At 41.9% G+C, this 27,914-nt stretch overlaps 1 protein-coding gene and 1 long non-coding RNA gene across 2 annotated transcripts in view; one reads left to right on the top strand and one right to left on the bottom strand.

The window, feature by feature from the left end:
- LOC309566442 overlaps window positions 1-20,788 on the bottom strand; it is a 476,925-nt gene extending 456,137 nt beyond the window's left edge. Inside the window, exon 1 of the long non-coding RNA XR_014225879.1 lies at window positions 20,752-20,788. This is a non-coding gene — a long non-coding RNA (uncharacterized lncRNA). The remainder of the gene's footprint in view (window positions 1-20,751) is intronic.
- Window positions 20,789-23,280: 2,492 nt separating this feature from the next.
- Window positions 23,281-27,914, top strand: part of ITGB3 (integrin subunit beta 3) — a 158,095-nt gene continuing 153,461 nt past the window's right edge. Inside the window, exon 1 of the mRNA XM_082272407.1 lies at window positions 23,281-23,438. Coding sequence (XP_082128533.1) covers window positions 23,378-23,438 — 61 coding nt within the window. The 5' untranslated portion in view covers window positions 23,281-23,377. The remainder of the gene's footprint in view (window positions 23,439-27,914) is intronic.

The raw sequence follows: 27,914 nt of genomic DNA, 5'->3' as shown, positions 1-27,914 counted from the left end.
GAGTAAACACCAGGGGTGATCAAAGGGTTAAATGTGTACCTAGGGTGTGATTCTAACTGTGTGGGGGCCAGACTTGGTGGATAGAAACAGGGCTCCTGTGTTCTGAAATAACAGGAACACAGGAGCCCTGTTTCAATCAGTGACAGATGAGCGGTATGCCGTGTTTATAACGGCACACCACCTTCTGTCAGTCCCTGCAGCGATCGGCGAGTTCCCATCCGCCATCGCGGCCACCGGAACCCGCTGTTAGTTGCAGGGCATGATCATGCACGTGCCCGAGACCCGCATCCGCGAGCCGCTGTACAGGTATGCCGGTTTGCGCAGGAGAGCCAGCCTGCCACAGTATATCTGCGCCGGCTGGTCGGGAAGCAGTTAGGGGGGTGTGGCAGGGGTATGTGTCCTATGCCTACATACATTTGCTAATAGAGGTCCCTTATTCCTATTTCAGAAAGTTGGGAGGTATGCATTGGTGATTTACTAAAAACACATGGATGGACAAGAACAAGGAAAAATGCTATGAAGTTAACTGACTTCTACATTATACATTCTGATTGTACAAACCCTGTACAATCTCCTTTAGCTTTACCAAAACTATGTAATATAAGGACAAACCAAAACAGTCCATGCAATAAGTATCAAATCAGGCAGGCCCTTGCAGCACATAGTATGGTAGATCTACGGGAGATTGTACAATCAGATTGTATAGTGTATAGTCAGCTGGAGTGTGTTTTTTTATTACAATAGGCATTTCCAAAGAGCAGCATATGAAATCAAAGTACGCACTGTGGCCCTTTTTAGTTTCATTGGTTTTCCTACTAAACATCAATAATAAGAAATAATATTAATAATAACAATATATGTATGACAATAAAAATATATGTATGACAGCCAAAAAAACATTACAGTATGGGTTTATGTTGATGGGGAAAATACAGCATGTATCCTGCTTGCATTTAAGGTGAGTTTGAGACACTTCTGATATCATTCACAGTTCATTACAAAATGCAATTGACTTACTGCTGCTAAGCTGCTAAGCTGCTTTCAAATTTACACTGACTTATATGGGGAGGGAAGCAGTTCTAAAAGGTCCAAAAATCCTATTATTATTTTCAGTATGCCGTTGTTTAGCAGGCGTATGTTTGGACACTGGAACTGCTAACCAGCATTTAAAGTGTACACTTTTATTATTTAATCACCGAGAGAGACCCTTACTGATCCTGATCCAGCAAGACTGCAGAGTCCCTTGTCAAGCTCTTCCTGGCCCGACCTGTGAATGAGCTCTGCACTGGTGGTGGAGTTACACTGCAAAACTCTAAATTCAAATGAACATGCTTCAGGCTGGCCCCACACCTAGCGCTTGCCATAACATGTGTATGTATCGCCATTTTTGAAGGCATGTGCATGTATCGCCTTTTTGAAGGCAACCCAGCTCACATATACATTCATTTAAAAAAACATAAAATTGTGTGCTATATAAGTCTATATAAAAATCACCCGTGTTCTGACAATCCTCTTAGTGATAATCTAATGGTGCAGTTGCCATCCCTTACCCACTGGGTTAAATAAAATTATTAGAGAGAGCTTACTATTACTTTTAATATATAAATGAGATTGGCCACTTTAAATAATAAAATTCATAATAAACCCAATATGTACAAAATGTGTTAAATTAATATGCTCAGTCCAATTAAACGTGTAATTTCTGCATAATCGCAGCAAAGAAAAGTTGATATAGTGTGAAGAAAGTGCGTGACGATAAAAAAAACTCTCCCTCCCCATGATATTCCACCTCTTGCACTTGTGAAACAATACGCTTGACGCATTTCATCATCAATGCGGGACGTCTTCAGAAGAAGATTTCTAAACCTGCTTCTGGAGATGGATGTATTAAATAGGAAACACGTCAAGTGAAGAGTTCTGGTGCGTTATTCGTGGTCCAGGTGGAATGCACGCCGAGAGCCAGGTGGCATTCGCATTGTCTTTTGTAGAAGGCCTCTTACACACAATACTGTTTGAGCATCTACTTTTTCCAGACTTTTTTTTTTTTTTTTTTATGTATTTGCACGTATTTGCACGTATTCTTGCTTATTCGTGCATATTTGCGTGCATTGAGGCTTAAATTACTGACCAAAAATGCAGATTTTTCTATTTTGTTCTTACTGAAGAATGCACAGCACTTGTTTACGCGCCTGTGTGCACAGGCACATTACAATTAATGGGCTGTATTTTAGCTCAGAAAAAAAAAAAGCTGTACTGAGCTTTTTCAAGCTGCGAGATGCTCAAACAGGAGTATCGTGTCCAAGAGGCCTTACCGGACCTATTTCTTTGAATGTAAACTTTTTAATAAAGCAATACATGGTTTTCTCACTATGAGAGCACTCCTCTCTTTTTTGCTCTTGCTTAATGGAGACAATGAGACACGTATTCAAGCATCTTGATGGAAAAAATACCCACAGAAGAGGCCAATTAGGAGATCCACACAGGTTCTGGGGTGACCACCAAAGCGCAGGTGACTTCCCTTGCTGTACAACAAGGGGTTCATTGGAGTCTGGTGATGGAAGAGTATAATGGTAATGGAAGAGTTGTTTTTAGCGTCACACACTTTCTTCACATTCTATGAACTTTTCTTTGTTGCGATTACGCAGGAATTGCACGTTTAATTGAACTTAGCCTATTAATTTAACAAATTATTTACATATTGGGTTTATTATAAATGATATTATTTAAACTGGTACTTAAATAATTTTTTTTTGCTACCATTCCCATAAATATATTGTAAGTAATAGCAAGCGCTGTCTAAGAATTTTTTTTTTATTTAAATGTGTGATATAATCCACCACAATGCACAGATGTAAATGCTGTATACGTTGTGGTTTGTTGCGTTTCCACAAATAGCATGCTGAGGCGTGTTGAGAGCCCAATCAAACTATATGTATTGCCTCAACATAACACGCCTCAGTGCACGCAAAGATGTGAAGGGGTCCTTAATTAGATCATAGAAGGAATGGTAGTAGTGAGAAAGTAAAAAGACGGCTTCAAGCCTGCAGATCACACTGTATGCTAGGAAATCCACAGAAATGAGCAAGACCTTGTTGTTCCATATTGTACTATTATATGTCTCATAATAAGCCACTCCATTCCCATCAGATGCATGCCCCTGACCCTTACCTTCAGTATATTATCTTTCTTTTGGATAATCTTCCATTGCTGACGGCAGTGAACGGAAAAGAAAAGAAAGAAAAAAAAAATGTCAGTATGTCCAATGTCCAATTTTGGACAAAAAATGTCCAATTTTTGAAACATAATAATTCTTCAATAAAACAAAAATCACAGAAAATGTTTTTTTTTTTTATATACCTGCATGTACAACACTGTTTATAATCTCTTTTTATATTTTATCATACAGGTTGTTTATTTGTTGAATAACGTTTTCAATAGCATTCCAGAAAATACAGTGCGTTTATTTATTCTTTCCTTCTGAAAATGCATTTTTAATTCCTTTTTTATTTGCATTGGAACAAAGTGGAAACGTACATTTTATATATTTGATATATACTGTAAATATAGTTTTATATATAAACAGTATATATATATATATATATAAAAATATATATATATATACACACACAGTATATTTTGTACAAGGCTTCTTTTCTACGCTGTGGCTGTACAGGGGTACATGGTAGGAGGAAAAATGTTTTTTTTTTTAATTAGATTGGACCAGCGTGGCTACCTCTAATATTTAATAAGAGGGCTGCTGAGGATGCTGAAATTGTCAGTGGTGGTAGTCTGTGCCACATACAATCTGAGGTGTGATCTGCTTGGTGGTGCTGCTGCTGCGACTTCCCACACCTTAACCACTTTACGTCTGCTCACAGTAATATTACTGCGGCAGAGTGGCTCGTTATCGTCTGACGTTGTAGTACTACGTCGTCAGACACTCCCCCTTCTGGGCGGCGCTTGCGCGCCGCCGGAGGCTCGCTCCCGCTGTTTTCATTCACAGCGGGAGCCGGGCCAGGGGAGGAGCAGCGGCGATCGCCGCTGCTCTTACCCGATTGTCGGGGATCGAGTCTGGAGATCCGCCCGCTGTGTGTAAACACAGCGGGCGGATCTCCATAGTGACAGGGAGTGACAGATCGGACTGTTCAGCATAGCTGGACATCCGATCTGTCCATGACTCACTCAGTCACCTCCCCCCCCCCCACACGTCAGTAAGCACCAGGCATACATTAACCCCTCCCTCTCCAATAAAATTAACCCCTTCCCTGCCAGTGTCATTTTTACAGTAACAGTGCATATATATAGCACTGATTACTGCAGTAATGTCACTGGTACCCCCAAAAGTGTCAAAAATGTCAGTCAAGGGTCCGATCTGTCCGCCGCAATGTCGCAGTCCCGCAAAAAAATCGCAGATCGCCGCCATTACGCGTTAAAAAAAAAACACCAAAAATGACAGAAATCTTTCCCTTTGTTAGTAAACGCAATAACTTTTGCGCAAACCAATCAAAATACGCTTATTGCGATTTTTTTTACCAAACATATGTAGCATAAAACAAATTGGCCAAAAATTTTTAAAAAAATTGGTTTTTACATCTTTTTTGGGGGGAATTTCATATAAAAAAATGTTAAAACTATTGTTATTTTTTCAAAATAAACGCTCTTTTTTTGTTTATAGCGCAAAAAGTAAAAATCGCACAGGTGATCAAATACCACCAAAAGAAAGCTCTGTTTGTGGGAAAAAAAGGACGTAAATTTCGTTTGGGTACGGTGTCGCACGACCGCGCAATTGTCAGTTGAAGTCGCACAGCGCCGAATCGCAAAAAGTGGCCTGGACGGAAGACAGCAAAATCCTCCGGTGGTAAAGTGGTTAAACAAGCCATAGATGATGTGATTTTCTTTCCTGCAACCCGTGGTTGAAAATCACTCAATTCACCCATCACTGGATTCCCCCACCAACACAGTCAGTGTTGATGGGGGAATCCCTCCAGCAATGCTATTGTGTTCTATCAGTGTGTTCTATCATAAACATGTTGCGCAATGATAGCATCTTTTTTATTATATGAGTGACCGGGAGAGGAGACCAATATAATATACATTATTCTTGGATGGTTCAAAAGATCAAGGATACATTAAGTATAAAGGCTTGTACACACGATAAGAAAAACGGAAGTAACATTTCATCTGACGAATGATCTGCGATTTTCAGATGGTTTCTGAAATTGGATTGGATTTTCATGGTGCTTTCGACAGCAGATTACGAATTTTTGGACGACAAAAACTGGATGTGTAGGCTAAAAATGTTTTATCATAAGTGAACACATCTCATTTTCCTTTAATTAGTACAGTTTTCATCCGAAAAAAATTGTAAGCGCAAGACTAGGCATGCTCGGAAATGAAAGAATACATACAAAATAATTTGACACATGACATCACTTGTGAAGTTGAATTCTGTTGTACGAGAATTTTCGTATGAAAGTAATCACTTCACTTTCCATATGAGACTAGCATGCAACAAAAAACTAAATAAAATTTGTTCGATAATCTCATGGTGTGTTACGAGGCTTTACACCTAATCCAACACCCCTGGTGGAGTGGATAATTACTCTTTATATTGGAGGAGCTCTGGTGAGTGAGTAGATTTGTCGGTGGAGGATACTGTCACAGAGACGTAGAATAGTATGTTCAGCAATGAACTGGGATTTGGAATCACAGAGGAGTTGATCACAGATATATTTATTTTGCACAAATGGACTTTTTTGTATACATTTTGAATTAATTCATGGGTTTATTAATTATGTATTAGTGCAGCTATCATTTAAATAGCATTTGTCAACTATATTTCACATTGTAGTGAAAATACTATAGCTGCAGCTGATAATTTATGTTAGACATTATTTTATGTTACACTGTATTTTGCGTCGGTGATATAAATATTATAAAAAAGCAATTCATGGCAGAATTTTGTGTCTTCCGCTCCTACAAAAAATCATGAATCCTGAAAAACACATCAAAAATGCACTACAAAATCTCACTGAAAATCAGATCAAGTCGCGGTTGCACTAGTGTGAACCTAGCCTTAAAGTGGTAGTAAACTCTTTTTGTAAACTTACGTATCTACAGGTCTATATTAAGGCTTACCTGTAGGTACAGTGAATATCTCCTAAACTTGCACCATTTAAGAGATATTCACACTGCATGTCGCCGGGGATGTCACCCACGCATGCGCTCTGAAGGGATAGCATACCCGTGCCCAATGCTGGGACAAGGTCATCTAGAGCCCAGGGCGGACATGCCAAATTGCCCCACCCCCCCAAAAAAAAAAAAAGATGTATGAGCATTATGTGTAAGCGAAAATTCCCTCGCCCCCTAATCTGCATGCTCACCCCCTAAGCACCCAGCTCAAATCCTCTCTTTTTCCATATTCCCCAGCACAATTCCCCAATAAATTCTTCCTATTCCAAGCACAAATCCCCCCCACTCCAAATCCCCCCTTCCAGCACAAATTCCCCTCCCCTGATCCCCCATTCTAGCACAAATCCCCCCACTCCAAATCCCTCCTTCTAGCACAAATTTCCCTCCCCTGATCCCCCATCCTAGCACAAACCCCCCCACTCCATTCCCTCCTTCCAGCACAAATCCTCCCACAAATTTCCCCTACTAGCAAAAATACCCCCAATTATCCCTACTAGCACAACCCCTCCCCCCACAGAAAAAAAAAAAAACGATTTCCCCTCTACCATATTACTTTTATAGCACAAACCCCCCAAATCCCCCTTCCAAGCACAAATCCCCCTCCCCCATCGCCTTCCTAAAAAAGATCCCCCAAATCACAACTCCTAGCACACTGCCTCAAATTTGCTCTCCTAGAACAATTTTTACCCTGTGCTGCCCCCCAAATTCCCCTTCTAAACACAAATCCCCCCCATATCCTTGTGGTGACCCCCACCACACATGATACCACAGTGTCCAGGGTGGCCGTCCCTCCTGCTTACCCCTTGTCCCGGCCCTTCCCATGCTGTCCCTGCAGAGCTCTGTGCTGCGGTCCGTGATGTCACCGCAGCTTGTCCAATCAGACGGCCAGAGCATGCGAACCTGGAGGGAAATCAGGATCAAGACGGAAGCCATGTCAGCAGTGACAGCGCGCCGCTGGAGTGCTTCATTCTAAGGTAAGCATTTCATCATTTGTGCTAGTATATGATGCATAGGGTACTAGCACGCAATGCCATTGTCTTGCAGGGTTTTTTAAAAGGGGCGGTTTACTAACGTTTTATCAACCCCATTGAGTAATCCAAGCTATGGGGCTCCCAGGGTGCTGTAGAATAATAATAAAAGAAGGTGCAGACTCTCATTGTTCCTATTGTATTGGGGTCAGATTTGTATGACAATGTTCAGCACAGGTACACTTTAAATGCTCTGCACACAATGAAATCTCAGAGTCAGACTGAAACCTTTTAACACATCAGCAGTCAGAAATCATTATTAAACTAAAACCACTAACTCAGAAGAAGGAGGGCATTTACTATAACCTGGTAGAAAATTAGACAGAGAACTTCCCATCTAGTAATCTGCTTGACATCATAGTCCTCCTGTGCTTAGCCGCACTGCCCTGTCTCATGTGAATGAATTACGCAATGGACAGGGAAAAGTGCACACAATGCCACACAATGTATAATTTCCTCCAGACATCAGGCTCATTTCTTCCACCTCAGACGAAATGTCTGGGCCGGGCGACTAAGCCGTAGCTGTCTACCTGACCTTCCTTCACTGGCACAGCTTGTCATTACATTAATCCACTCCTTACGAAATTCAGTTATACAGAGGTAGTCAGCTTCTGTGTCTCTTAACAGCTGTGGGACTACAAGGTCCAAGACCTTGGGGCATAGTTGCCAGCTGCCCACCTTTTCCAGGTATAGGGACAGGCTGTGTGATTTTTTATTTTTTATTTACATGGACATTTTTGGACCTGGAGTCTGGAAATGTACTAAAATCTGGACTTTATCTTCATATATGCTGTAATATTTGTATTATTGTACAAATATCATTATTATATATTTGCTTTATTAAAGCAATCCTGGTTGTAAAAAAAAAAATCAAAAATCTGGACTTTATAGAGTATTCGTTTTGAAACAGAATATCAACGTGTATGCAAAGGCAAAACTTTTTTCATTTTAGTTTTGGGTAGGATTATACACTCAATTTTTTGGTCATCCATGAATGACCCCACTAGGTAGATTCTCCCTCTCTATTTGCCCTGGTGTCCTAGACTTGGGTTTTCTCTATTTGTTATGGTGGCGACTGTCATTGAGACAAAGTTTTGGGAGGTTCAGAAATTTACAGTTGTCACCAGAGCAAGATGTGAGGGTAAATTATCCAATAAGGACAAATGTTCCAGTGACAGCTGTCTAAGATGGGAACTATGATTATACTTTTGCAATAAAACACATACCTGGACTCCCGTCACGTGTGCTGGGTGCTCCTTCAGGGTTGAATATACATAGGCTGCTCATGCCTGGTGACCCTCTTGATTGGGAAGATCCCTGCTTTGTGTTGTACAGCTGAACCAAGGCCATTTTAGACCAAAAAGATTTTCTAGTATCTACCATAAAACTTCTAGAATCAAGGTCCAGCACCTCACAGCACCTTATAGAAACATAGAAACATAGAATGTGTCGGCAGATAAGAACCATTTGGCCCATCTAGTCTGCCCAATATATCTGAATCCTATGAATAGTCCCTGGCCCTATCTTATATGAAGGATAGCCTTATGCCTATCCCATGCATGCTTAAACTCCTTCACTGTATTTGCAGCTACCACTTCTGCAGGAAGGTTATTCCATGCATCCACTACTCTCTCAGTAAAGTAATACTTCCTCATATTACTTTTAAACCTTTGCCCCTCTAATTTAAAACTGTGTCCTCTTGTGGTAGTTTTTCTTCTTTTAAATATGCTCTCCTCCTTTACCGAGTTGATTCCCTTTATGTATTTAAAAGTTTCTATCATATCCCCTCTGTCTCTTCTTTCTTCCAAGCTATACATGTTAAGGTCCTTTAACCTTTCCTGGTAAGTTTTTTCCTGCAATCCATGTACTAGTTTAGTAGCTCTTCTCTGAACTCTCTCTAGAGTATCTATATCCTTCTGGAGATATGGCCTCCAGTACTGCGCACAATACTCCAAGTGAGGTCTCACCAGTGTTCTGTACAGCGGCATAAGCACTTCTCTCTTTCCACTGCTTATACCTCTCCCTATACATCCAAGCATTCTGCTGGCATTTCGTGCTGCTCTATTACATTGTCTTCCCACCTTTAAGTCTTCTGAAATAATTATTCCTAAATCCCTTTCCTCAGATACTGAGGTCAGGACTGTGTCAAATATTCTATATTCTGCCCTTGGGTTTTTACGTCCCAGGTGCATTATCTTGCACTTATCCACATTAAATTTCAGTTGCCAGAGTTCTGACCATTCTTCTAGTTTTCCTAAATACTTTTCCATTTGGCGTTTCCCTCCAGGAACATCAACCCTGTTACATATCTTTGTGTCATCAGCAAAAAGACAAACCTTACCATCGAGGCCTTTTGCAATATCACTTATGAAGATATTAAACAAAATTGGTCCCAGTACAGATCCCTGAGGTACCCCACTGGTAACATGACCTTGTTCTGAATGTTCTCCATTGACTACAACCCTCTGTTGTCTGTCACTCAGCCACTGCCTAATCCACTCAACAATATGGGAGTCCATGCTCAATGACTGCAGTTTATTGATAAGTCTTCTATGTGGGACAGTGTCAAAAGCCTTACTAAAATCTAGATATGCAATGTCTACTGCACCTCCACCGTCTATTATTTTAGTCACCCAGTCAAAAAAGTCTATAAGATTTGTTTGACATGATCTCCCTGAAGTAAACCCATGTTGTTTTTCATCTTGCAATCCATGGGATTTAAGATGTTTCACAATCCTATCCTTTAAGTAAGACAGGATGTGCTCTAACTTTGGGGATTTTTTTGTGGGACACAAAGAGGAAAAATAACTTTTGGAAGATTTCCTATTACTATTGCATCTCCAATCCTAGCTGGTCCCCGATGATGTCAACTCTCTGACGAAGCGCGTTGGAAATGGCTACAAGGTAGAGTCATCACGCACGCCCATCAACTTGCGTTTGAAGTCCAGTGCGGTCAGTATAGAATTGCTACTTTGAAATTTTTTACTTCCATTATATGCGGTTTTGCTATTTTTGCCCATGCATTAATTGCTGTTCTGTATGCTAATAATGCTAGAAATGTGGCACTTTCTTATTAATCTTTTAATAAATTGAATTTTACGGATTACACTGTGGGCATGTATTTTGTATCCACTGACATATCTGCAACACTGGTGGAGTAATTCAGTAATCCTGATGGCGGGTGTGTCTGGAAGATCTGGTTTAGGGCTGGTAAACACACAAAAAAACCCACTTCAGATCAGTTCCGGATGCATTTCCGCATGCGCGTTTTAATGCATTTTTGATGCTTTATGGTGTGTTTTTCCTGCGTTTCCAGATGCATTCCAGATATTTTACTAGTAATGACGGTGATTTTTAGCGGAACTGCAACATTGCGGCAGACAGATCGGACCCCTCGTTGACATTTTTGACACTTTTGGGGGGACCAGTGACATTACTACAGTAATCAGTGCTAAAAATATGCACTGTTACTGTAATAATGACACTGGTAGGGAAGGGGTTAACACAGTGGGTGATCAAGGGGTTAAATGTAAGCCTAGGGGAGTGTTTCTAGCTGTATGGGGGTTGGGCTTGTGAAATGATCACAGAGACCTGTGATCCTATATAGAAGGAACACAGGCGCTCGGTGATCATTCCAGAGAGAACGGTCAGCTGTGTTTACAGTGGTTGACCGTCCTTCTCTCTCAGCGGGGAGTAATTGCGGGTGCCCGGTGGCAATTGGAGCCGCCAGCCCCGTGCATCGGAGTCCTCGCTGCCGAGTGGGGGCATGAGCGCGCCGCCAGCAGCGCACGCTCGCCCCCTAGCTGCAGGCGCGCAACCAATGTTGACCTACGTCGGTTCGTGCAAGAGGGCCAGCCTGCCGCAGTAAAACTGCGGCGGGCGGTTCTTAAGAGGTTAATATTCACATGTATTAAGTTTTGATTTAATGCCATTTTTTCTGTATTTTCATCTCCAAGATAGGAAGTGAAGGGAAATCTCCCCAACAGGATGCATACAGCTAAAAAATCCTCACATCAATTGCCAAAACACTTTACTCCTCTCTCACCCAGAGAGAATCTCCAAAAGCTCAAAAAGTCTTTCTGTGTAAAAATGAGCACCTCTAACTGCTTGTTGTTGCTAGATGGTCAGGAATTCCCCCAAAATCACAGGTGATATTCAAAATTAAGAGCATGACTTAAAAGAAGCTCTATCAGCTCCATTGTTTAATGTGAAGTGTCAGAAAAAAATGTAATTGTGGTCTGTGAGTGGAGTGCGATTACACAATTGCATCTCAATAGCATCCCTGCAGATGTCAGCCCTGCCCAGACTTCCTGCTTGTCAAATATCTGTCAAACTTTGGTATCCCTATCACAGAGTTTGCTTCCTAGGTTTGCTGACTAACTCTTCTATGTAAGAGGTGGCATTAAAAATGTTTTGATGGCTTTTATAGAGAAAAAGGGTGAGGTAAGATGGTTGTTTTCTGGAGCTGACATTGCTGACTTTCTGACCAGCTGACCTGAGGCACTGAACCAAAACAAGTTACAGATCAGGAAAGTCAGAGAAAAGTCCAAAGACCTTGTCTTGTTCTGGGTCAGCAAACCACTAAACTCACTGGCCTTTTCCTCCCCAAATTGTCCTGTAATTTTCACCAACGCAATGTTTATTTATTACGTACACACCCATATGTTTACTTATAGGTGTGCACAGCCTATGGCATTAGGGTGTGCACCCCAAAGCTCAAACATATTTGCAAATGTGTGCTTGTGTATATATATATATATATATATATATATATATATATATATATATACTGACGGTGTCAGCAGAGCAATGGACGGTGTCAGTAGGGCAGTGGACGGTGTCAGTAGGGCAGTGGACGGTGTCAGTAGGGCAGTGGACGGTGTCAGTAGGGCAGTGGACGGTGTCAGTAGGGCAGTGGACGGTGTCAGTAGGGCAGTGGACGGTGTCAGTAGTTTTTATTTTTTTTTACAATTTTTTTAGGAGCCCAGTTAGGGAGCTTTGGTCAAATATCAGGGGTCTAAACGGGGGGAATCTGCACCACACAGGGTGATTAGGGTGTGCCTAGGCACACCTGCCCCACCCTGTACTCACCCCAAAATATAATCAACAATTATATCATTATTATTGTAACTTTCATGTAACACAGCAGAATGGTAAAGCTCAAAGTGAATGTATGCGTTTTTCTTTAGGACAGCTGTATTTTCAGCTTCAAAAACGAAATTGCGAAACATGCAGGGTGGGGTTAACGGAGGCACAAATGAGCATGATGAAGGCGACTTTTTCACTGGTCTGCAATAACTAATAATTGGATTAGGTTGGCATTCACTTAGGTGAGCATATATGTACGTTACCCACCACAGATCCCTGCACTATATACGTCACCCAACCTGGATCCCTGCTCTATGTTTGTTACATATTTGATTTGGACTCAAGTTTTAAACCCCTCCCACTGTTAAAGCAATTTTATACCACCCCCCCCCCCCCCCATCACTGCAGCATGTAGTTAGCCACATCACTGCTCCACCCTTGCTGCAACCCCATCATCAGAAATTCCGGTTTTCATGTTAGTAAATGTTAAAATGTTTCACGTGCATGCATGATACAATCTAGGCAAAGTACAACTGGATGAGTTCATGATGGAGAAGTTCTGGTAGCACGCAATACCAAACTACAGCTTCTAGGCCCCTTTCACACACTTCGTCTGTCGGACGGACTCCGTTTATCTTAGCGGGGGATCAAACGCCGATCCCCCGCTGAGCAGGAGGATAACAGCTGTGTCTTGCCGCTGTGTGCGGAGACACAGCTGTCAGTTCCCCATGCATCTCTATGGGGGAAATCAGATGGGAACGGACCGTCGGTCCATTCCAATACGATTCCATCCAATCCGATCCGCTGAACGGATGGAAAATAGGGTTTCCATCCGTCCAGATTTGACGGATTGGATCGGATCGGATGTCAGCGGACATGTCTCCGCTGACATTCGATGCCCCATAGGGATGTATGGGGGGACCGTTCAGATCCGCCAAAAAAACGGACAGGCGGATCTGAACGGTCCACCTGTGTGAAAGAGCCCCTAAGAGTGTGCAGGAAAAGGAACAGCAGGGGTCATTATCAAATAAAAAACACTTTAATAAAATAAGCAGCAGACTTACATTTAAGTTGGCATGAATAAGCATGGATAGGGAAGACCTGAGACCAAGCAGCTCTGATCAGTGTGAGGCTGTAGGTATCACTGAGCAGACAGAGACTGAGGATGACAGGGAGCCAACCAGCTCAAAGTGTGGATATTAGCAGCGGCATTCTAAGCTGCACACAAGGATAACAGCTGTCAAAATGCCTGGTCGATGTTGGGAGAGGGGGTGTGCATGATGCGTTTCCAGGGACTTTGCTCTCTTTTTCAAAATCAATCTTTTTTAACCGCTTGCCGACCGCCGCACGACTATTTACTGCGGCGGTCAGCCCCTCACAGGCAAAGCGACGTAGGTCTACGTCGCTAGCCTGTGAGGCTCTAGGGAGTGAGCGCGCGCCACCGGAGGCGCACTCCCGCTCCCGCGCAGTCACAGACCCTTCCGAGCGTGTGCCTGGCGGACCTGATGTCCGCCGGGCACTCGCGATCTTCCGTTACACCGTAAGACAGGCAGGCGGCTAATGTAAACAAAGCCGCCTGTCATTGTTCCCTGTGTAAGAATAGAGATCACACGGTTCTACTATGTAGGACCATTGATCTCTGTTCTTACACTAGTAGCCACAGCCAATCACAGTTAGAAACACGCCCCTAGGGACACACTTAACCCATCCCTCTCCAATAAAGTTAACTCCTTCACTGCCAGTGTCATTTTTACAGTAACAGTGCATATGTATAGCACTGATTACTGCAGTAATGTCACTGGTAACCCCAAAAGTGTCAAAAATGTCAGTCAAGGGTCTGATCTGTCCACCGCAATGTCGCAGTCCCGCAAGAAAAATCGCAGATCGCCGCCATTACTCGTTAAAAAAACAAAAAACAACAAAAATGACAAAAATCTTTCCCTTAGTTAGTAAACGCAATAACTTTTGCGCAAACCAATCAAAATACGCTTTTTGCAATTTTTTTTACCAAACATATGTAGCATAAAACAAATTGCCCTAAAATTTTAAAAAATTTTGATTTTTACATTTTTTGGGGGGAATTTCATATAAAAAAATGTGAAAAATATTGTTATTTTTGCAAAATTGATGCTCTTTTTTTGTTTATAGCGCATGATCAAAAAATCACACAGGTGATCAAATGCCACCAAAAGAAAGCTCTGTTTGTGGGGAAAAAAAGGACGTCAAATTAGTTTAGATACAGCGTCGCACGACTGCGCAATTGTCCATTAAAGTCACGCAGTGCCGAATCGCAAAATAGGCCCTAGTCAGGAAGGGGGTAAAATCTTCCGGGGGGTTAAGTGGTTAACCACTTCAGCCCCAGAAGGTTTACCCCCCCCCCCCCCCCCTCCTGATCAGGTTATTTTTTGGGATACAACACTGCATTGCAATTGTGGGCTGGGCGACGCTGTACCCAAATAAAATTGATATCGTTTTTTCCCACAAATAGAGCTTGCTTTTGGTGGAAATTGATCACCTCTGTTTTATTTTTTGTGCTATAAACAAAAAAAGACCGACAAGTTTGAAAAAAATAATATTTTTTACTTTCTACTATAAAACATATCAACAAAAAAATTTAAAAAATCTAATTTATTTAATCAATTTAGGCTAATATGCTTTCTGCTACATGTCTTTGGTAAAAACATATTTCTTACTAGCAATGGCGGCAATCAGCGATTTTTGCATCATTGCAAGGAAAAAAATCAGACACTAAGTGAGACTTTTTGGGGACCAGTGACACCAATACAGTGCTCAGTCCTAAAAAAAAATGCACTGTCACTGTACTAATTACACTGGCAGGGAAGGGGTTAACATCAGGGGCAATCAAAGGGTTAAATGTGCTCCTAGGGAGTTCTTTCTAACTGTGGGGGGTGCTTTGACTGGGAGAAGACAGATCTGTGTTCCTGCTTAGCAGAAACACATGATCTCCATCTTCCCCACTGACAGAATGGTGATCTGCCTTGTTTACATAGGCAGGCTGCTGTTCTGCCTCTCTCGGAAACGGTCGCATCGGGTCCAATCCAATGGTGTCCAATCACAGTGGGAGCGGGTTGATGGCGGCACGCGCGCACCTCAGACCCGAGCAAAGAAATCACGTACAGGTACATGATTTTGCACTTAAGGGCTGCCCTGCCACAGTATATGTACGCGGGGGGGTCCTTAATCGGTTAATATGAGTGTCCAAGATAGTTTTTTGTATTAAAAGAGGTATAGATTCATAAGAGACAGAGAGATTACCTTGCCCAGGGCAAATCGGAGCCATCTCGCTGCCAGGGCTGCTGTCATAGGGCCCATACAGCCTACCTGACAGGGCCTCCCAAAATTATCAAAACAATATTTTCACAAAAAAATACACCAAATTTTTATAAGTGGACACAAACACAACATACCACAAAAATTCAACTATTTTTAAAAGACACAACTGTAATGAGTTAATAAATAAATCTCAGTGTGCATTTGGTGCCACTAACCCACACCTGCCCACCTGTCAATTTAGGATTTTCGCCTGTGTTCGCACAGCCACTGCATCCCCATTAGGTAACAAGTGTCTCCAGCTGCTCAAACAAATCACTTATTCACGCTGTATGGGTCATAGAATCATATGAATGAGCCCTTTTTTTTTTTTCAATTCATTTTTTTATATTTTTTAATTTTTGTTACTTTTTTTTCCATTTGTGACCCCAGCTTCACTGCAGATGAATGAATAGGAGTTGCTAAATGGCTCCTGTTCATTCACAAACTAAAGCATACTAAGCACAGTTTAGTATGGTTCAATTGTAAATTGTGTTTAAAAAGCGTATCCGCGCTGGGACAACATTATGTAAATATACAAATATTACACAACCAATGGTAGCAGCCAGCAAACAAAGTCCATTTGATCATGAACCTAATTGCCAATATAAATTAAATATGTACCGCTAAAGAGTTAACAAAAAGTCCATAGACATTCCGCATACTGGATCCATGGACACCAACTTGAATAGTGATGGAGGGCAGCACTCAGCACCAAAGTGATCCAGCCAAGCAGCGCACCGGATAAAAAGGACCCTCATATTATAGAGTGGTCACTTAAGCTCAAGATAATAAAAATTTCCCAATCACTCCAACAGCACCGGTTTTCCAAAGGTTAGCTAATCCCTTGATAGCTAGCACAGTTTCAAGCAATACTGGCTTATCCTTATAGAGATAGAAAAGCCTCCATAGTGTATTAAGTTCATTTAAAAGTCACACATTTATTTAGGTATATAACTCACATGTATCATGAAGCAACAGTGCTTTGTTTCAAACCGAAAAGATGGCCGCAGCGTCCAGCGTGCTGACGTCATATGTCGTAGGTACCTTCTTACGCGTTTCATCACAACTGACATCATCAGAGACATGATGCTTCAATTACAGATCACTCACTGTGTTTATTTAGAATAGGAAGGGGCTGATATATTACATATGTATGTAAAGTAACACTTAAAAAAGTGCACTCCCCGCGCCTGGAGTTTTAAAATATGATAGTTTATGAAATTGAAAAATATAAATATATAGTGAAAATTATGTGGATATAGCAGCAGCAGTAGTAAAAAAGTTGTATGGAAAGAATAGTCCTGGTAGGAACTATCTACAGCGCTTGCTAATATAAATAAATGTGCAAATTGTGCAAAAGATATTGTGCAAACAATATATGGCAAATGTGATCCCAATATTTGATAAAAATGTACATATATATTGAGAATAAGTAAATCATATAAACTGTATCAAAATGTGACATAAAAAACATAAAACATTTGTTTATATTTAAAAGTTCATCTCGTGATATAAATAAATAAGTGAGGGTAAGCCCCGGTTCACACTAGGGCGACCTGTGAGGCGACCTGGTCGCCTCACAGGTCGCCGCAGGTCGCCTCCCATAGGGAAGCTGCGGACCCGCTCTAATAGGAGCGACACAAGTCGCTCCGACCTAGAAAAAGGGTCCGGAGCTTCTTTGGGGCGACCAGGAGGCGACCGCCATAGACTTCAATGTTATGAAGTCCGTGGCAGCCGCTCCAAGGTCGCGGCGCGCTGCTCGCACCGTGATCTCGGAGGTCGCCCCGGGAAGTAGCGTCGCGGTAGTGTGAATCGGCGCTGAAAGTTCCAATTTTTTGTCGTTTTTTCCTTTCTTCAAGAAACTAGATAATACGGTGAAGGTGCTCAGTGATATTTTCCACAGTTTTTATAGTGACTTTTCTTATAAAGTGCAGGTGCTGATTTTCTTTTTCCCTGTGATATAATTTAGAAGGTGGGCGACTTACCAGATGTAATGGGTCTCATATACCCTCCGATATTGAGACCAATCACGCTTGTTAGCCCTCAGGGCCACGGTAGGTCCCCTTGTAGTGCCTCCTGGCTGTGCTGGTGATGATTCCCTCCTCAGCACTCCATAGGACAGCATATAATGTTGTTTATCAAAAAAGATAAAAGCTTTAGATAGTGTGATATCGTTTTAAAATGGTTTTATTCCCATAAATAAAACAAGGTTTCAATCAAGATGGATAGCAGTAATCGGCAAAAAAGTTTAAAATTCCCGTGACTGTAACGTACAACTGTGCAGAGTGGCAAGCAGAGGTAATTCCGGCTTGCGCTCCAGTGTATGTCACGCTGTGCGGTCCACGTCCTGACGCGTTTCGTCACATTCCGGTGATGTTTTCAAAGGGTTTTCAAAGCACCTTCTAAATTATATCCCAGGGAAAAAGAAAATCAGCACCTGCACTTTATAAGAAAAGACTTTTCTTTCCATATTACATATATACTTGGCTGCGGTAAGCACAACTAATTTAGGCAAAGATATAATTTCAGCGCTTTAGCCATTATCTTAATACCTTAGCAGAGAAACTTGAATACCTAATGATATACTACATTATCATCTTTTAGGAAGATTCCCTGATAAGGGCTTTCATAGTCGAGGTTTATGTATCAGCTACGGCCTCCCCGGACTTGTACGGTCTATCGGTCGATGCAAAATCTATGGAAGGACACCATTATTAGCTGAAATAAATTACAAGCTAGGTTTATCCTGTTTCTTTGCTAACATAGGTAAGAGCCAGTCAAGTGTGTTGTTGAGGCATCAATTATGGACTCTGGGGTCACCATGAATCAGTTCTGTTTAACCTCCTAGGCGGTAATCCCGAGCGTGACTCGGGGTTGGTTTTTCATATCAGGAGCGGTAACCCCGAGTCACGCTCGGGGTGGATAGGCAGAGAGCGCAGCGGTGTTCTCTTACCTTATCCTGGCGATCCAGCGATGATCTCTCATTGCTGAGATCGCCAGCAGAGAGTCCCGCCGCTCCTCCGTCCACCGTCGGTCTGATCACTTCCTAGTTCCGTTCCCTGCAGCAGCAATGCTGCATGGGAGCGGAACTAGGGAGGGAAATTAAAAAAAAAAAAAAAAAACGTTGCACAAAACACATAACACATTTTATATTATATATATATATATATATATATATATATATATATGCATATATACATATATATGCATATATATATATACATACATACACATATATATATATATATGCATATATATATATATATATACATACCGGTGTATATATATGTATGCACACACACACATATACATATATATATATATATGTATATATATATAAAATTATATTATTGATTCAATTATAATTCATGCGTTATATATTACACACATATATATATATATATATATATGTGTGTGTATATATATATATATATATATATATATATATATATATATACACACATACACACACACATATATATAATATATAATGCATGAATTATAATCTAATCAATAATATAATTTTATTATATATATTATATATTAAATAATAAAATTATATTATTGATTCGATTATAATTCATGCGTTTGTGTTTCAAATTTATCACTAGACTCTTGTTTTGGTCAGGTTTAAGTCAGTAATTACTAAGAATTGTAGGCCTATAATACATAACGCCAAATTTCCATGAAAACAATTGTACCGCTTTTGGTATGTAATTCCTAACATAATCATACCGCCAGGGAGGTTAAAGGAAAGTCATAATAATGTAGATAAAATATTTTAATATGAGAATGAACTGCTTTTAAAACAATCTGGTAAACCCTCAGGTCCTTATACTACATATTATTATTATAATACAGGATTTATATAGCGCCAACAGTTTGCAGAGCGCTTTACAGTGTGGGGAAAGACAATACAGTTACAGTACAATTCAATACAGGAGGAATCAGAGGGCCCTGCTCGTTAGAGCTTACATATAGCAAAAAATGGTGACCTGTAGTTGTATTGGGTTATAAAATAATCAATATGTATCACATACGTTATAGTGCTTTATCTTAATGTAGAACTATCGCCCTTTATTGAAATAAGCTCCTGAAGAAGAAGTGCGGTCGGCGAAAACATGTCTAGCTGAACCCCAACTGCTGGACACAACACCCTCTAACAATCTAAAAATGTATCTGCAGGTCTCATTTTTGCTGTAGCATATGGGTGTGCTAATCCAACAATTGAGGTTGATGGTCCATAGGGTTGTTGGGATAGTGACACAATTTTGATATATACCTTGTTTTTATTGAAATTATCTATTTTAATTGTAATTGCAATACAATTTTACATTTTAGCCAAATTTAGCCTTTTGTGAGGTTGTGTTGTGCCACTAAAGTCCATTTCCTCCGCATTTCTTCATTTCAATATAACATGTCATAGGACGAGGCACCAATTTACATATTAGTGTCCACAGTGCCACTCTATGGTGACATCTAACATTGCACTTACAAACGTATTGGGTCGCCTGCCTTTACATGCACATGAAATTTATTGACATCCCAGTCTTAGTTCGTAGGGTTCAATATTGAGTTGGTCCATCCTTTGCAGCTATAACAGCTTCAATTCTTCTTGCTTTGTGCACTGATCCAAATTATTTGATGGATGGGGATTATGGTATGGGGTTGGTTATTAGGGATTGGGCTTGGCCCCTTAGTTCCAGTGAAGGGAACTCTTAAGGCGTCAGCATACCAGCCATTTTGGACAATTTCATGCTCCCAACTTTGTGGCAACAACTTGGGGATGGCCCTTTCCTGTTCTAACATGACTGCTCACCAGTGCACAAAGCAAGGTCCATAAAGACATGGATGAGCGAGTTTGGGGTGGAGGAACTTGACTGGCCTGCACAGAGTCCTGAACTTAACCCAATAAAACACCTCTGGGATGACTTAGAGTGGGGACTGTGAGCCAGGCCTTCTCGTCCACATCAGTGCCTGACCTCACAAATGCGCTTCTGGAAGAATCGTCAAACATTCCCATAGATACAATCCTAATCCTTGTGGACAGCCTTCCCAGAAGAGTTGAAGCTGTTATAGCTGCAAAGGGTGGGCCAACTCAATATTGAACCCTACGGACTAAGACTGGGATGCCATTAAAGTTCATGTACGTGTAAAGGCAGGCATCCCAATACTTTTGACAATACAGTGTATGTAATGCTCAGAGTGCATGGTGCAGGAGCATGTAACGCAAAAATGCAGGGCTCAAAACTGCATATCGCATAGGATGCAAGGCTCAGGAGGGGGTGACACAGGCTAATAAAGAATCCCCCCCCCTACATTGGTGGTCAGGATGCCCCTTTACATTGGTGTTTAATGGGAAGAAAGCCCCCCTTACAGAGGTGAACAGTGAAAAAAAGAAAAGAATGTCCCCCTTACAGTAGTGGTCAGGGCAAAAAATGCCAACCTTACAGACCTGGTCGTGGACAGTTTGTTAGAAAGCCTCCCTTACAGACAGTTACAAAATCATTGGTGTCATGCTGCTGGCTCTTCCTTGTAGTGTTGGCCCCAGAACTATGCAGTCCCCATCAGATGTTAGGTCAGTCAGCCTCAGCTCCAGAAACCCTTAAGCCTCGTACACACGCAACAAATTTCCGCCGACTGGTCGTCCGTCTTTTGTCCAGAGTGGTGTCTGTTGATTGGAATGTGCTCTAGACTGCACACGAATTTTCCCGTACGACAGAATTCTACTTCAGAAGCGATGTCATGTGTTGGATTGCTTTGTATGTGTTCTTTCATCTCTGAGCATTCCCAGTCTTGCTCTTAAGATTTTTCCCCATCTAAATCTGTACTAATGAGACGAAAATCGGACGTGTTTTCAGAGTTGTATAAAGTACTCGAAACCCATACTTGAGTAAAAGTACAAGTGCTCGTTCAAAAAGTGACTTGAGTAGAAGTACTAAAGTATTCAACATTTTTTGTACTTAAGTATTGCAAGTAGTTTTTTAAAAAATGTTGGTACTCAAGTACTGAAAGTAAAAGTACAAGTACTGTGTTATGTAGTTATTAAAGAAAGAAGTCAAAAGTTTGAACTTCATATTGTTTTTTATTATTTCAAATGTAGCTTTTATTTATACATACAGTAGCTTTTATTTTCGTATGTGCTGATAATACACATGTTTTGAACTTCATGAAACCTGCCATCTACTGTTCTGGCAGTGGTAATTTTTATAATTGTAACGAGTAACTATGCAGCACAAAAAAAAATATCGGAGTAGAAGTATTGAAATCATCGAAAAAATGTAGTGAAGTAAAAGTGGAAGTAGGAGAAAAAAATTCTACTCCAGGAAAGTACAGATACCGCCTTTCGGTACTTAAGTCCACTAGTGAAGTAGTTCTACTTAGTTACTATACATCTCTGCGTGTTTTGATGGTCGACAAAAATTATATAGCCTGCACATCAGGATTTTTTTGGCCGAAAAGTCGGAGTCGGTTGTCGGAAGCATCATACTAACAAGCGGAAAATCGGCAGATCGGTCGTCGGACAAAAATTCCCGGCCGAATTTCAACTCCTGTGTAAGGGCCTTTAGCAACCTCTGGAGGAACCCTACGTTTCCATGAAACCTTGGTTTGGAACAGCTGGTTTAGACCGGTCTTTTTCAACCAGGGTGTCCAGGCACCCTGGGGTGCCTTCAGGTTTCTTTAGGGGTGCCTTGGCAAATTGCCTAAAATATTCCCAAATATTGTATACAAGCCAGCAGGGGAATGAAGTCTGCCTTTTAATTACACAAAGCCACAGGTTTCCATTGTGCATCATTATGACCAATAAAATCATCCGCTTTTAAGGAAGACGTTGGGCACTTTAACAGCATCCTTGTTTGCCCTTTCCCTGACGTAACCCATCATCACTGGGGGTAACAATAAATGAGTGAGGGAGAGAAACTGGGGGAGAAGAGAAACATTGGAATACTAGTCAGTACCAGTGTACAAAGGTTGCTGGGTGTTCTACATGTGTGGATGTTGCTGTTATGTAAAACTATAAGTTTTTTAATTTTTTAATTTTTTTTATTTTAGAATTGGATGCCTAGAGATTGTGCATAATAATAAAGGGTGCTTGAAAAAAGGTTGACAATTATGGAAGAGCCCTGGGGCCATCATAAAATTTTTTTAAAAGATTTCTGAGTCTGAAAAAAAAAATTTTTTTTTTTTACAGAATTCTGAGTTTGAAAGTCAGAATTCTGAGATTAAAAGTCAGAATTCTGACTTTCAAACTCAGAAATCTTTTAATTTTTTTTTATGATGGCCCCAGGGCTCTTCCATAGACAATCACTGGTTTAGAAAATCAGAAAATAATTATTGTACATTTATATTTTTAATTCTCCAGTTGCACCTCTCTGAAAAATATATATATATTTAATAAAGTATGAACGAAGGAATATAACTGTACAATAAAAACTACCGTATCTTCTGTACCAGCAGAAAAAGTTTACAGTGACGTGTGTTACTTTATTTCTCAAGGTTTTAAAAGGGTTAACCAGAGGGGGGCAGCAGTGTGATGACTACATAGAAGGGGTTTAATAGGAATAGGAGGAATGTCTGTAGTTGCAGGGTGTGAACAAGTCATGGGAGGAGATCTGAATGTACTTAGTAGTGCTAACATCCAGTATTCATCTCTATTGCTGGTACAAGAGCTGCTGGGGGTATATAATAGAGCACCCCCACCCCAGTCATCAGGGATCTTAGCACAGCTGGGGACAATGATGACTGTCACATTCAAAGGATTTCTGTTTTTCTTTCTGTTCACTACTGCAAGCTGTGGTAAGTTACATGTAAACTTGTTAGAACTTTCCTATGAATGTAAGAACTTTCCTGCAGTGTATGTAGAGACATATCTTGTACCATACAAGTGTCATTCAGAGGGTTTACTGTCACTCTGCAGCAATGTTGAATTTATTTGTCTAACAATCTGTAGTGTCTTTCTATGAAATTGGTGTATAGACAAGCTTTTCATGGGGAAATCTGGGAAAAGTAAAAGTTTTCCCTTGCAGTGAGGTTGCGTCTGCACTGCAGGGGTTAGCTGTTAAATTATGTCTAGGGTCCTCCGCTCCCGCAGGATCCTCCATGCTGCTAGGCCAGTCCCTGCAGCTTTTTCTCCCCTGCACTGCAGTGCCAAGATGTCTCTGACAATGTCAGGACCAATGTGGGGACCATAGCCCTGCACTAGATGTGAGGACGCTGAGGGACAGTCCACTGCTGGAGTGTAGGGGAGCGATGTTTGTAGGGGTAGCGGATGATCAGGTAAGTAAAAGTGCTTTTATCATACCTTAGTAAGAAAAGGGCAGGACTTTTACTTTTTAATTTAAATGTCTGCTACTGGTTCAGGCTTTGAGCTACTTTAAGCTGGCCGAACGCATTAAGATTTAGTCCCAGGTTCACACGCATGGGATGTGGGAACCCTGCAAATCCACTTTGGGTTCCCGCATCGCATTCAACTCCCAGGCAGTTCACACTGCCATATGCGAATCACTGGGGGTGTCAATACAAAGTTAACGACACCCCCAGATCAGTTTGCATATCGCAGTGCGAACTTCAGTTCGGACATCAATTGGATCACATAGGTGTAAACATCCATGCGATCCGATTTTGGTGCGGACCCAAAAAAAGGTCTTGTGTTCGAATGCAATGCGAATTCAGCCATAATCCTGTATGGCTGAATTTGCATCATACAGACATCGCATGTGATTTTCAGAGCAGTGCGCTGCGAATCATATGCGATGTCTGTCATCGCAGATATGCGAACCGGCACTGACAGACCTTTCACACTGAGGAGTTTTTCAAGCGCTTTGGCGCTAAAAAAAAAGCACATGAAAAGCTCACGAAAACTGCTTCCCATTAAAATCAATGAATGCTTTCACACTGGGGTAGGCTGGCAGTGCAGTGAAAACATTCAGGCACGCAGCAACTTTGGAGTGTTTGGAGAGCTAAAAAATGCACCTCAAAAACCCCCTCTCCATTGAAATGAATAGGAAGTGCCTGAAAAGCGTCCAAAAAGCGGTTTAAAAGCGCCTCATAATGGTTTTTGGGAAAGTTTTTGAGTCACGTGTCATTTAAAAAGCGCACCACGAATGCCTGAAAAGTGCAGCAAAAGCGCTTAGCGTTTTATGGATAGTTTAGAAGCGCCTCAGTGTGAAAGGGAGAGAAACCCATAGATTCCCTCATCCTTTCTATGCAACACGAATGGAGGAATCTCCCTCTGCCGACTATTTTACTCTGCCAGCCGCTGCCCCTGTGCGAATACCCAAACAACAACTGCAGCTGATTGGCTGCTGTCACTGTTTGGCCGACTTTTTTCCTCCCAGCTCCTTTCATTTCTCAGTCCAAGTTTGTTGACCAAAGGGGCATCTGGCTTGAATTTTGGCCGAATTCGGACAAAACTCAAACCATGAATGGCCGGATTTACTAAGACTTTTGCTGTTTGCCTTTTTAGATAAGCCTGTTATGTATTATTCATATATTGTTTCTACTTTGATGGGGTTTTTGATGGACTCCTTTGCTCTCTAACATTTTAGCTGTGTACGTTCTGAACAGCGTGTGTAATTGTTTGGCGATGAGCCATGTCTGTCTATGACTTGGGTTTAGTCTAAAGCGGAACTTTTTATTTATTTATTTATTGCCATATGTGAACAGTTAGACCCCGTTCACACTGGGGCGACTTGTCAGGCGACTTGGTCGCCTGCCAAGTCGCCGTGGGTCGCCTGCCATAGAGTAGCACAGGACACGTTCTAATAGGAGCGACACAAGTCGCTCCGACTTAGAAAAAGGGTCGTGAGCTTCTTTGGGGCGACCTGGAGCGACCTGCATTGACTTCAATGATATGAAGTCCGTGCATGCCACTCCGAGGTCGCGGTGCGAGCTGTGCAACGCGACTTCACAGGTCGCCCCGGCAAGTCGGGTCGCGCCTATGTGAACCGGCTCTTATACAGCCTGACAAGTCGCGGTCCCTCGTGGCCCATTGGCTGCTACAGGACCCGTTCTAATAGACTTAGAAAAAGGGTCCTGTACTACTTCGGGGCGACCTCGGAGCGACTTGCATAGACTTCATTATATGAAGTCCGTGCAAGTCGCGCCAAAGTCGTGGTGCACGGGACTGACAGGTCGCCCCCGAAGTCGTGTAGAAGTCGTGCCGCTTCAATGTGAATGCGGTCTTAGTGTGACTAAATAAAATAAATTTGGTCTCGTTTAGGACGTAATGTACCATGTTACCCGTATATGTGTTTGCTTTTAATAAGATCTAACTCGTCCATGTACTTATTGTTGGCATTTTTTATAATGCTTTTTATGATGTTAATTGAATAAATTTATATTTTTTTATACATTTGTATTACTTTGTTGGATGCTCTGTTGCCCATAAAGTCCCGCTACCCAGGGGAATCTCCTTTTTGCTATATAAAATAAAAGACAAACGCCCACCCAACACCAAAAAACATTCCAGGGTGAAATGAACAAAACAAGCCACCCTACTGGATTCAAATCCACCCCCTAAGGTGAATTTTACCCATAACCTCTTGATAAAAAGTAATGTTCTTTATCAAGGAACATACATTGCACAATAATAATTATGATATCACAACGAGTGTGTGCTGTAAATTGCCTCCAGCATTGCTCCTGTTTCTTCTTGCTGGAGGCTGCCATTTTGCTGAAGCCTGGAGCCCCTGAACAGCAGTAAATTATAAAGCTGAACTAAACCCAGGGCTGCTGTTAGAAATCAATGGGTCCCATACAGACCCCCCCTGAATGAAACTAACATAGATTTATCAGTCCTTTTCTCTGTAGCCTCATCTGCTCAGATGAATGAATAGGAAACACTCTAAAGCTTCCTGCTCATTCACAAACTGAAGCGAAGTAAACACAGTTTACTATGCTTCAATAACCAGGAGACACAGGAGTGATTGGTTCATTCAGGAAAGGAACATATTTACCAGTCCCTTGCCCTGCTCCCCACCCTGAAACATCCCCCGTGTGCCTGCAGCAGCTGCCAGAGGGATAGAGGGGAATCCGGCAGCGCAGCGGAGAAAGGGGCACACTGGGGGGGCCCAACAGCATATAGAAGGGGCACATGTGCTATAACCACTCACCTTGCAGTGCAGCCAGGGAGGGAAAGAGGAGTTGAAGCTGGCAGCACTGCAGGGGGAGGCAGAAGAGGATTGGTGTCTGCAATAAGACAGTACAGCCAGCCATCCTACTCAGCAGGTGCCTGGGCCCCCTTTTTAACCGACGGGGCCCGGGGCCAGTACAGGATGGCTGGCTGTACTACCTTATCAAGGACCCTGACTAAACCCATCGATTTAACAGTTTCAAAAAACAGTTACATTCCTGGAATGCTGGGATTACTAGCTGTCACCGGTGCTTTAGTCTTCAACCAAACTGTCAAGCCATCAAAGGCTGTTGTCATAACTGATCACACATGCAGCATGGCAGTTGCAGATCAAACAGAAGCAGCTTCCTTGGCTGTATAGGATAGAAGGGTTTAATTTTGCTTAAACGCTGTCAGCAGATCGGCCTCAACAAACTTGGCAGTGCCTAAAAATAGACAGCAATTGAGCATGTGCAAAGCAGGGTGAGGCAGTGTATTACTGGATTTTACACAGTATAGACACCTATTTTTAATGTTTTATATAGTTATACCTGCAAAAAGGGCAGCCTGAAGTGACCTAGCAGGACTTCATTTTCTAACTAAAGTTCCACTTTAAGAACAGTTCAGTCCCGGTTCACACTTGTGCGATGCGGGAAGGTTGCGAATTTGCAGCCTGTTCCCGCATCGCAAAGCACATCTGGCAGTTCACACTGCTATATGCGATATGCAGGGGGTGTCAATTAAATGTTAACGACACTCCCAGTTTGATCGCATATCGCAGTGCGATCTGACAGTTCGCACAGAATCGGATCACACAAGTATGAACCACTGTGCGATCCGATCCTGATGCGGCTGGAAAAAAGGGTCCTGTGCGTCTTTGGTGCGGATACAGTGCGAATTTCAGCCATACAAAGTATATGGCTGAATTTGCATCCGCACATCCGATCGCATGTAATGAAGGAGCAGTGTGCTCCGAATTACATGCGATTGCCGCACTCGCAATAATGTGAACCGGCCCTAAGGCTACATTCACATGTCAGCTTATAATCGCGGGCAGAACCGCAGCGGTTCTGCCCGCGATTCGGAGATTTATTGCAAATCGCGGGACGCCTAGCGTTGCCCGTTGATTTGCAATAGCCCCCCAAACGCCGAGCGATGTT

This window comes from Pelophylax lessonae (genome assembly GCF_965119305.1).
Source record: "Pelophylax lessonae genome assembly, chromosome: 11".
NCBI lineage: Eukaryota > Metazoa > Chordata > Amphibia > Anura > Ranidae > Pelophylax > Pelophylax lessonae.
The sequence above is the reverse complement of the archived record's forward strand: the minus strand, read 5'-3'. Positions and strand labels throughout refer to the sequence as shown.